Source organism: Nicotiana tomentosiformis, chromosome 12 (assembly GCF_000390325.3).
Source record: "Nicotiana tomentosiformis chromosome 12, ASM39032v3, whole genome shotgun sequence".
NCBI classification, from domain to species: Eukaryota; Viridiplantae; Streptophyta; class Magnoliopsida; order Solanales; family Solanaceae; genus Nicotiana; species Nicotiana tomentosiformis.
This window is the reverse complement of record NC_090823.1, coordinates 71,142,670-71,155,357: the sequence shown is the minus strand read 5'-3', so window position 1 is coordinate 71,155,357 and position 12,688 is coordinate 71,142,670. Positions and strand designations below refer to the sequence as shown.

Sequence of the window (12,688 nt, the reverse complement as noted above, 5' to 3'; positions counted from 1 at the left end):
CGAAGCTCACGCTTCTAGGTATTCCGTGCATCCAGGTTCTACGAAGATGTATCACGACCTCAAGGAAGTCTATTGGTGGAATGACATGAAAAGAAATATGGCGGTCTATGTGGCAAGGTGTCTGAACTATCAACAAGTGAATCCGAACATCAACGGCCTGGTGGGTTGGCACAGAACATAGAAATTCCAATGTGGAAGTGGGAGTTGATTAATATGGAATTTGTGGCAGGATTACCATGAACCCCGCGCAAGTTTGACGCAATTTGGGTGATTGTGGATCGACTCATGAAATCAGCACACTTCTTGGCAGTTAAATCTACCTACACAGCGGAACAATATGCTGAGTTATATATCAAGGAAATGGTCAGGCTACATGGCACTCCAGTTTCTATCATTTCCGATCGAGGGACTCAGTTCACGGCCAATATTTGGAGGAAATTTCAGCAAAGTTTGGGTACTCAGGTGAATCTTAGTACAGCTTTTCATCCACAGACCGATGGGCAAGCAGAGCGGACTATTCAGACGCTTGAGGACATGTTGCGTGCTTGTGTTCTTGATTTCAAGGGTTGCTGGGATGATCATTTGCCACTCATAGAGTTTGCTTATAACAACAGCTTTCATGCAAGTATCCAGATGACACCATTTGAGGCCTTATATGGTAGGATATGTAGATCTTCCATTGGGTGGTTCGAGATTGGGGAAGCAGAGTTGATAGGGCCAGACCTTGTACATCAGGCTATGGAAAAAGTTAAGATCATAAAGGAGCGGTTGAAAACTGCTCAGAGCCATAAAAAAATCTTATTCGGATGTTCATCGCAGAGACTTAGAGTTCAAAGAAGATGATTGGGTATTCTTGAAGGTTTCCCCATGAAGGGTATTATGCGGTTTGGGAAAAAGGAGAAATTGAGTCTGACGCATGTAGGGCCGTACAAAATCATTCAGATGATCGGTGAGGTGGCATACAAGCTTGAGCTACCACCTGATATTTCATTAGTACACCCGGTGTTTCATGTGTCTATGTTGAAGAAAGTAGTTGGAGATCCGGTACTAATTGTTTCGGTTGAGACCATTGAGGTTAATGAAGAATTGTTATATGAAGAGTTTCCAGTTGCCATTCTTGATACGCATGTCCGAAAGTTGAAGAATAAAGAAATTGCCTCCGTGCAAGTATTTTGGCGAAACCAACAGATTGAAGAGGCCACGTGGGAGGCCGAGGAGGAGATGAAGAGGTGTGTAATCCTTTTACGAACTTGTCATCTATGAACTTTGTATCATTTATTCAGTTAATGTAAAGGTATTCCTCTTGATTATATGTTGTTTACATGAGGCCACGGTTGGTGTTGTTATGAGTTATGTTACATCGTTGGATTATGTATATGCTGTTAGGATGTGTTTCTGGGGCTCTTTGACATGTGGATATGCCTAGTTACAAAAGAAAACTCTAGCAAATGTTTTTTGAAATTTAGGTAGTTAGTCAAATTTGGGGTTGCTGGTGTGTGGTATGAAAACTGAGTTGCATAAGATACTAATAACAGATTTTTACCCTCATGCGAGGACGAATGATCCTAAGTGGGGGAGAATGTAAGGCCCCGTAAAATTTGCAAAAGAAAAAAAAATTATTTCGTAGTGACGAATTGGTTTTACGTGGGTTCAGACTTTTGGGTTGAACAATGCACTAGAAAGTAAAGGAAAAATATTTTTGGCCGAAAAATGCGTATATGCGGTCCATTATGCGACCGCAGAATCACTATGCGGACCGCATAATGGCCGCAGAGTGAGGCAGGTGAGGGTCAGTCTAGAAGCAATTATGCGGTCGACTATGCGGCCGCATAACTGTTCTGCGGTGCATTATGCGACCACAAAACTGTTATGCGGTCCGCATAGTGACCGCAGACACAGACAATTTTTTTGTCATTTTGGTCGGCAATTATGCAACCGATATGCGGTCCGCATATCGATTATGCAATTCCAGACCTTGTTCCGGAGCTTTATTTTTGGGGTTTTTGAACCCGACCCTATTTCATTAAAACATACACCATGGGCCATTTTGATCATATTTTCTGATAATTTTGGAATAAGAGAGAGGGTCCTAGTGGGAGAAGTGATCTTCATCACTTTGTTTTTCAATTCTCACTTAAAATCTTGAAGATTATCAAGAGAGGTACCTAGGTCTTCTTCCTAAGAGGTAAGATTTTATCACCCAAACTTTTAATTTCAAAATGTAACTAGAATGGGCCATTGGTGAGGTAATTCATGGGGATGGGAGTGCTTACTTTGCATGAATGTATTCCTAAGGTATGTGGGAAGTTTGTGAGCTAAAAATGATATAGAATGGGCTGGAGAAAGATTGAATCTTCCACAAAGAGGGGCTTAAAACATTGTTACACACCTAGTATTTGATAATATGCTCAAATGAGCTAAAACCATGTTCATCTTCCTAATTTTGGTTCAATTTGGTTATATTGCTAAAATAGATTGAAGTGGATAATATTCCAAAAATCTTAGAGTTTTAAGGAGCTCAATTAAGGTATGTTGTCTAAACCCCCTTCTTCTTAGAATCGAACCCCATGGTGAGGATGTAATTGGAGTAAGCCCTTGATCATTATAGAATTGGCGATTTATAACATAATTGTGTTGAAGGATGTAAGTCCAATATTTATTCTAAATGCTTCATCATGTTATCTTGTTATTGAGAATGTGTTCAAAAATGTGGAATATGTGTTAGAAATATTAAAACTTCCTGTCAAGATCGAAATAAAGGTTGTTGTGCCAAATGGTATGAAAAGCCTCTATGTGCCTAAGATTCCTAAATTGCTCATATGTGAATTTAATGTCTTGAATGGGAAGCCTTATTGTAGTTGATAATGATATTGAATGTGGAAAAAGGGGTCTGGAACTATGGACAACGGCCAAGTGCCAAGAATTGCTTTGTAATTGTTAAGAAGTACGATGTGAAATGATTGACTAACAAAATTGTGGCAATGTCTGAAATGAGACGGCCTAGCCGATCTGGCCGAGATCAGACTCTGTGTAAGAACATGGTGGTATTGTGGATGAAATTGTGGTAATGTCTCAAATGAAATGGCCTAGCCGATCGGGCCGTGATCAGACACCATGCCGCACACATGGTGGTATTGTGCTGGAAAGTTATAATGAAGTTGAGGTAATGTCTCAAATGAGACAGCCTAGCCGATCGGTCCGAGATCAGATCGGACTCCGCGGTAGAATATGAAGGTATTGTGAATTATGGAATATCGATACTAAAGATCACCCAATCTAATAATATGGAAATTGAGTTGGAAAACGTATATGATCCTTAACTTGTTGTTTTAATATTATTTGATTCTTGATTGTTTCTCTTGTATTATTATTATTCATTCTATTGAGTTGGTGTTTAGCTATACCTACTAGTGCTATTTGACGGTACTAACGTCCCTTTTGCGGGGGACGCTGCATCTTTAAATGGATGCAGGTGGTTACATAGTGACAGTGCGGATCGCAGATAGTGTTGCATCCTCTTATCAGCAGACTTGGTGAGCCCCATTTCATTCTGGGGTCATGTATTGTACCTTTTATTTAAATTATGGTCACTTTTGAGGTATCGTCGGGACCTTGTTGCCTGCACCATCTTTACTCTCTTTTCTATCTTTAGAGACTCTGTGGACACTATGTGGGTTGTATATGGGTGTTGGGAATGTTAAACAAGTCATGTTGCGTTTGATCACTTGTTCCACTTGAAATATAAGAAATGTGTATTTTGGGACTTAAAAGCGCAATGGCTAATGAAATGATTTAGGATTGTATGAATCAGACTCCTACTGTATAATTAATGAGATAATGTATTTTCTTGATCATGGGTTATTGGGGTAGAAAGTATCTATTAGGCTTGCTCAGCCGGGTTCACTCGGTTGAGCGCCGGTCGCACTTCCCGAGGTTCAGGCGTGACAATATGAAACTACAATAACAACAACCAAGCACGGGAAGTTTACAACGTAACACTAAGAAAACAAACATGCAGTATTAAACTAGGAAATACAAACTCAAATAAATTAAGATGGACAACCGAGTATCCAAGAACTAGTGTCCCATATATAATGAGAAGGCTTCCATAAAGATTAAACACATAACCAATCTAAAAGTCACCCAATCTGAATAAGCAAAGAAGAGTAGGACATGAAACGAGTAAAGATGGTTGGCAAGTAAAAACATGTATCGAATTGAGGCATTTAATAAGTGAAATCATGTAACAGATAGAGGCATGTTACAAGTAAATACATGTAGTATGTGAAGACTTGTGGTAATTGAAGGCATGTAACATGTTAAGACATCTAATAAGTAAATCACGTAACAATTAAGGGCATGTAACATGTAAAGTCTAGTAACATGTAAAGGCATGTAGCTGCAGTAACTCAAGTAAAAGTCTGGATGTAACGGTAACAGACATGGTAGGAACATAGATAAGATAGTAACAGACCAAATAGGAAACACATAGGTAAAAGAACACAAGCGTGAAAGTAACATACAAAACAGAAGACATAGATGGGAACCAAGGTAGAGTGCATGTATATGGCTAACGAACGATTAATCATAACAAGAAACTAACTTCCTTTCTTTTCACACAGAAACAACCAACATTCCAATCTTATTTCAAACCACACGAAAATACTCTTTGTGCAGACATCATATCAACCGTAGGAAAATGCTCATTGTGTCACGCCCCGAAATCGAGGTGCGCGACCGACGCTCAACCGAGTGAACCCGGCCGAGCAAGCCTGTCAGATATTCCTTCTACCCAAACTCATTCATGAAATAAGAGGAGATGTAATACATTAATCAAACACTGAAAAAATTTCATTAACAACTTCCATTTTATTCCCATTAGCAGCAACATTCATAATTTTCAAAATATTACAAGTTTATAGATATAATGAAAAACATGTTTTTCAAATACCAACATTTGTAGTTCAATCCCAAACATCAAATACCACCAAAAACTGTCTACGGAGCCTCTAAGTACAACAGAAGAGTAATATGGAGAGGCCGGCAACAAGGCCTTGGCTATACCTCAATACACAGTATATGAGAAACGAAAGATACATGACCTCGAAATGAAGTGGGGCTCACCAAGTCAGCTGAAGAGAGTGTACTGCTATCACTGATCAATGCCGCCTACTGTAGAATCACCTGCATCCATTAAAGATGCAGCGCCCCCGGCAAAAGGGACGTTAGTACCGTCAAATAACACTAGTATGTATAGATAACTGTCCTCTTTCAAAAATAGATTGTCAATATAAGAAAGGAAAAACCATAAAAACAATAAGCGACAATCAACAATATCCAAATGTCCAACTTAAAACATAATAATGTTCAAAATACGAACTTCTTATACAATTTTGGTTGGGAGATCATTAGCACCGATATACCAGCGTCTTTGTTAGCACGGAGTCCGATCACGCCCGATAGGCTAGGCCATCCCCCCCCCCCCACGAACAATGTGGTTTGACATGTGATGCGAAAGAAAGTTGTTACCAAGAGTAGTACCACCATGTCCGCAACATGGCGTCCGATCTCCACCCGATTAGCTAGGCCACCTTCCCACATATGTCGTGTGGGTTGACATTGCCAATCCACAATTATTACCAGTTTTATTCCAATTAAAAGGAATAATATCACAATTTCACCAATATTTCAATTTCATCCCAGATAAGGGGAATAATCACAATCCACCCCTGCACCGGCACGTGTAATTTCAGGTATTGGCTTTATTACCCACCCTTCCTCGTTTTTGATAATGATGCTCCCAAAAATATTTTTGATTTGATTTGCACACAAAGGTAACATAAATACAGTTGTACTCACCTCAACCTCTTTCACTTTGTATAAATCCTCATTAGTATTTCCAGTCACTCACAACAACAATATTTCCTTGGCTCATTTGGCCATTCACAAGATTCTTTATTCATGTTTCGATGGCCATATTTGATATTCCACACTTTCACCTCTTTCAATTTCAAAGATCACCATCAAATATCAAAATATAGAATATTTCAGAAATCATATACTTCAAATCCATTTGTAATAGGAACTTTAAACACAAATGGTTTCTTCCAAAAGAATGGGGCATACCAATCAGCAATAGAAACACACATCAAAATCATAAACAATCCATACACCATTTATTCTCGCAATACTCTTCCTCAGAAATGACAATGTACAATTTCAACACATGAGTATGTAAGAACTCGAATCACATTGGATATATTTATAAAGAAAAGCATTAGTTAAAGTAGCCACTTATGGGCATGAATTGAGTACAAAAGCTTTTAGGCAATTCTATTTTCGAAATCATTTTTAAAACAATTGAGTCGAGACTCATTTCATATTCTTTATCACATCATCTCATTTCATTGGCACTATTGGCCACAAGTATAACTTTCACTCTTGGCACGTTGGCCACACTTTATATCCCCAATTTACTTATTTTACTTCCAACCATCTTTATATATTATCAACAAAACAATAAGACATTTTCAATCAAGACCTTAGGTACACATATGAGCAATTAAAAGTCTTAAACATATTGTGTTTTCTCACAAAATTTGGCATCATAACCTTCATTTGAAACACAGCTCAAAGACATAGCATTTTAATACCCATATCATTTTTGAACACATTCCCAAAAGATAAAATAAAGTGATAGGAACATTCGCAACACGTTTTGAATACATAATTCTCGACACTTTGCTTATTCGGGACAATCGAGTTTATTGGGAACAACCATACTTGAAACTTATGGGAACATCATGGAATTCAGTTCTAAAAGAGTAGTTTAGCCAACATACCTTGCTTCGAGCTTTCCTTAAATTACTACAACGTTCCGAAAATTCTAGCAATCACAATCTATTTTGAGACATAACAAAATGGAACACAAATTAGGAAACTATTCATGGTTTCAGCTCATTTGTACATTTTATCAAATACTAGGTGTAAAAATTTGGCTACAAGGTTCTTCTACAAGATTTCCTTCACTCCACAACCCAATCTTTACTTATTTGATATCGACAATCCTCCCACAAACCTTATTAGTACAAGCATGTATAAATAAAACTCTTACACTAAGAATCTATCATGCCCCAAACTCGGGGAGCGCGATCGGCGCTCAACCGAGTGAACCCGATCAAGCAAGCCTGTTAAATACTTTCTACCCAACTCGCTTATGATAAGAGAAGGTATGCTTTTATTAGCTAAACAGTAGAAGGACCACATATATAGACATTACTAAACCATTTCATTTTGCTACTTCCCTGTTAAGTTCCAAAATACATACATTTTATGATTTAGTGGAACAAAAATCCAAATACAACATAATCCATTTGACCTTCTAGCACCCATATACGAACCACATAGCGTCTATGGAGCCTCTAAAGATACAAAAGAGTGTAAAGAAGGTGCCGGCAACAAGGCCCCGGCTATACCTCAAAAAGTACAACAATATAAGCAAAAGATATATTACATGATCTCGGAATGAAATGGGGCTCGCCGGGTCCGCTGAGAAAAGGATACAGCACTTATCTGTGATCAACATTATCTGCTATGTAACCACCTGCATCCATATAAAGATGCAGCGCCACCGGCAAAAGGGACGTTAGTACCGTCGAATAGCACTAGTATGTATAGCTAAACACCATCTCAATAGAATGAATAATAATACAAGAGGAACGGTCAAGAATTGAATAAGAGCTTCAAATAATATTAGATCATCAAGTTAAGGATCACATAACTTTTTAAGTCAACTTCCGCATTATTAGGTTGGATGGTTTTTAGTGCGAAATTGCCACAATCCACAATACCACCGTGTTCTTACACGGAGTCGGATCTCGGCCCGATCGGCTAAGCCATCTCATTTGAGACATCAACCATATTCACTATTTCATTCACAATACCACCGTGTTATTATATGGAGTCCGATCTCGGTCCGATCGGCTAAGCCAGATCATTTGAGACATCAACCATGTTCACAATTTCACTCACAATACCACCGTGTTATTATACGGAGTCCGATCTCGGCCCGATCGGCTAAGCCATCTCATTCGAGACATCAACCATTTCAATCGATCATCTTACTTCATATTTCTTTCCCATCTTTTCAGCACATTGGCACAAGTGGCTTTAATTATAAAGTCGTTCTTAGCACTTGGCCTATTTCATAATTCAAGTTCTTTTCCCACAATCTAACATTATTATTATTATCATCAATAACAACACGGTTATCATTCAAAACTCTTGATTTCACATGTGAGCAATTAAGAATTCAAGGCACATTGAGGATTTTCATACAACTTGGCATAACAATCTTTATTTTGATCTTGACATAAAGTATTAGCATTTCTAACACATATCCCACATTTTGAACACATCCTCAAATGACAAGATGACATGATGAAGCATTTAGAATAAGTATTGAACATACATCCTCCAACACAACCACATTAGGAATAGCCAATTCAATAATGATCAAGGACTTACTCCAATTACATGAATACCGTGGGATTCGATTCTAAGAAGAAGGGGTTTAGTCAACATACCTCAATTGAGCCTTTTAAAACTCTAAGATGTTCCGGAATATTAGCAACTTCAATCTATTTTAGCAATAAAAATAAGGAAAACGATCATAATTCTAGCTCAATTGAGCATTCTATCAAACACTATGAGTGCATTAAGGTTCCATGGTCCTTTCATGAAAGACTTCACCAACCCACACCCCATTCTTTGCTATATTTAACTCACAAGCTCCCCACATACCTTAGGAACACATGCATGCAATGTAAGTGCCCCCATCCCTACAAATTACCTTACTAATGGCCCATTCTAGTTACATTTTGAAATTAAGAGTTTGGGGGTGATAGAATTTACCTCTTAGGAAGAAGACCTAGGCACCTCTCTTGATAATCTTCAAGGTTTTAAGCAAGAATTGAAGAGAAATTTGGGGAAGATCACTTCCTCCCTCTAGGACCCTCTCTCTCGTTCTAAAAATACCAAAAAATATGTTCAAAATGGCCTAAGGTAGGTGTTTTAACGAAATAGGGTCGGGTTTAAAAAACCCAAAAATGAAGATCCGGAACAGGTTCTGCGATCGCATAATTGATATGCAGTCCGCATATCGGCCGCATAATTTGGCCTCCAAAACTGGGCATGTCTGGCCCGGTCTGCGGTCACTATGCGGCCTGTTGACCTATTTTGTGCTCACATAATGCATCGTAGAATGGTTCTACAGTCGCATAGTGCACCGCAGAACCTCCCTTCGAAAAATCCCAAAGAGGGATATGCGACAAGAGTACGGCCCGCGAAGTGGTTATGCGGCCGCATAATGGCTGCAAAATTGACTTCAAAATGACCCAAAAATCTGATCCACTCTGCGACTATTTTGCGATTCGCAGAGTGGTTCTGCAGTCGCAGAATAACCAGCAGAAATGCCCTACTTCGGCATCACGGAATCCGGGTTTTTAGGAAACATTTTACGGGGGCTTACATCCTCCCCCACTTAAGATCATTCGTCCTCAAATGAGGATCAAGGTCCACTATTAGCAACTTATGTAGCTCGGTTATCATACCATACACTAGCAGCCCCAAGGTTGACTAACTTCCTAAATTTCCAAAAATTTCGCCAGAGTTTCCTTTGTAACTAGGCCTATCCACCTGCTAGAGAGCCCCGAAAACACATCTTGCAAACATATGCACAACCCAATGACGTAACAAAACTCATAACAATACCAACCGTGGCCTTATAAGCAACATATAATCAAAAGGAACACCTTTATATTAACTGAACAAGTGATACAAAATTCATAGGCGACAAGTTCATAAAAAGAAAGGAATTACACAGTTATTCAAACAAGTAAGGATACTTTTTCTTCATTTCTTCCTCGGCCTCCCACGTGGCCTTTTCAACCTGCTGGTTTCACCATAGCACAGTCACTGAGGCAATTTCTTTATTCCTAAACTTTCGGACTTGTCTATCAAGATTGGCAACTGGAATTTCTTCATATGACAACTCTTCATTAACTTCAATGGTCTCAACCGGCACAATGGCTGACGGATCCCTAACTACATTCTTCAACATAGACACATGGAATACCGGGTGGACTAATGACATTTCGGGTTGTAGCTCAAGCTTGTACGCCACCTAGCCAATTCTCTGAATGATTTTGTACGGCCCGACATACCTCAGGCTCAATTTCCCCTTTTTCCGAAACCTTATAATACCCTTCATTTGGGAAATTTTCAAGAATAACCAATCATCTTCTTTGAACTCTAAGTCTCTGCGACGGACATCCAAATAGGATTTTTGACGACTTTAGGAAGTCTTCAACCGCTCCTTAATGGTCTTAACTTTCGCAATAGCCTGATGCATGAGGTCTGGCCCTATCAATTCAGCTTCCCCAATCTGGACCACCCAATTGGAGATCTACATCTCCTATCATACAATACCTCAAATGGTGCCATCTGAATATTCGCATGAAAGTTGTTGTTATAAGCAAACTCTATGAGTGGCAAATGATCATCTCAACTACCCTTGAAATCAAGAACACAAGCACACAACATGTCCTCAAGTGTCTGAATAGTCCACTCTGCTTGCCCGTCGGTCTGTGGATGGAAGGTTGTACTAAGATTTACCTGAGTACCCAAACCTTGCTGAAAGTTCTTCCAAAAATTGGCCGTGAACTGAGCCTCTCGATCGGAGATGATAGAAACTGGAGTGCCATGAAGCCTGACTATTTCCTTGATATACAACTAAGCACAATGTTCCGCTGTGTCGGTAGATTTAACTGGCAAGAAATGTATTGATTTTGTGAGTCGGTCCAAGATCACCCAAATTGAGTCAAACTTGCGCAGAGTGAGCGGTAATCCTACCACAATATCGATATTAATCATTTCCCACTTCCACATTGGAATTTCTATGTTTTGTGCCAACTCACCAGGCCGTTGATGTTCGGCCTTCGCTTGCTGACAATTCGGACACCTTGCGACAAAATTCGCCACATTCCTTTTCATGTCATTCCACCAATAGGTTTCCTTGAGGTCATGATACATCTTTGTAGAACCTGGATGCACGGAATACCTAGAAGCGTGAGCCTCGGTCATGATTCTTTCTCGGAGACCATCTACGTTTGGAACACATAGCTGCCCTTGGTACCTTAGTGTACCATCATCCATGCCAAGAGTAAAAGCCATCGTTTTATGTTTATGAATTCCCTCCTTCAGCTGTACCAACAATGGATCGTTGTATTGCTTCTCTTTGACTTCCACAACTAGCGATGATTTAGTTCTATTTTGCACAATTACCCTTCCTTCACTAGAGCCCGCGAGGCAAACTCCCAAACTAGCTAGCTGGTGAACCTCCCTAGCCAACGACCTTTGACATGCCTCCAAGTGGGCCAAACTACCCATAGATTTCCGGCTAAGAGCATCTGCCATAACATTGGCTTTCCCTGGGTTATACAGAATATCGATGTCGTAATCCTTGAGTAACTCAAGCCATCTTCTCTGCCTTAGATTCAGATCCTTTTACTTGAAAATATATTGGAGACTTTTGTGGTCAAAGAATACATCCACATGGACCCCAAACAAATAATGACGCCAAATCTTCAATGAAAAACCACCGCCGCAAGTTCTAAGTCTTGAGTTGGATAGTTCTTTTCATGATTCTTGAGTTTCCTAGAAGCATAAGCTATAACCTTGCCGTGTTGCATTAATACACACCCAAGTCCGATTCTTGAAGCATCGCAATATACCACAAACCCGTCTGTACCCTCTGGCAGGGTCAACACTGGCACCGTAGTCAATATCGATTTCAATTCCTGGAAGCTCCTTTCACAAGCATCGGACCATTGGAACTTAACCACTTTTTGAGTCAATCTAGTCAATAGAGAGGCAAGAGTAGAGAACCCCTCCACAAACTTCTGGTAATACCATGCTAAACCCAAGAAACTGCGAATCTCGGTTGGCGTTGTAGGTCTAGGCTAATTCTTCACTGCTGAAATCTTTTGAGGATCCACGTTAATTCCTTCTCTGGAGACAACATGTCCCGAGAATGTGATAGATTCGGTTAAAATTCACACTTTAAAAATTTCGCGTACAATTGGTGCGGATGAAGAGTCTGCAACACTGTCCTGAGATGAGCGGCATGGTCCTCCCGACCTCGTGAATACACAAGAATATCGTCAATGAACACTATGATAAAGGAGTCAAGGAAAGGCTTGAAAACCCAATTCATAAGGTCTATGAAAGCTGCCGGGGTATTTGTTAGCCCAAAAGATATTACCAAAAATTCAAAGTGCCCATACCGGGTTCTGAAAGTTGTTTTCGAAATATCCTGCTCCCTAATCTTCAATTCGTGATACCCGGATCATAAATCAATTTTGGAGAAGTATCTAGCACCCTGTAACTGATCAAACAAATCATCTATTCTTGGTAACGGGTACTTATTTTTGACGGTGACTTTGTTGATCTGCCGGTAGTCAATACACATCCTCAGTGATCCATCTTTCTTCCTTACAAAGAGAACCAGTGCGCCCCATGGTGACACACTCGGTCGGATGAAAACCTTCTCCAACAAATTCTTCAATTGCTCCTTTAGTTCCTTCAAATCTGATGGTGCCATCCTGTAGGGAGGAATAAATATAGGCTG

General features: G+C 39.7%; 1 protein-coding gene across 1 annotated transcript; it reads left to right on the top strand.

Annotated features, from left to right (window-relative positions):
• Nucleotides 1–879: 879 nt before the first annotated feature.
• Nucleotides 880–1,426, top strand: LOC138902844 (uncharacterized). Its single transcript, XM_070190745.1, has 2 exons — nucleotides 880–1,229; nucleotides 1,387–1,426. The coding sequence occupies exons 1-2, from the start codon at nucleotides 880–882 to the stop codon at nucleotides 1,424–1,426; spliced, it is 390 nt and encodes a 129-aa protein (XP_070046846.1).
• The last annotated feature ends 11,262 nt before the right edge of the window (nucleotides 1,427–12,688 follow it).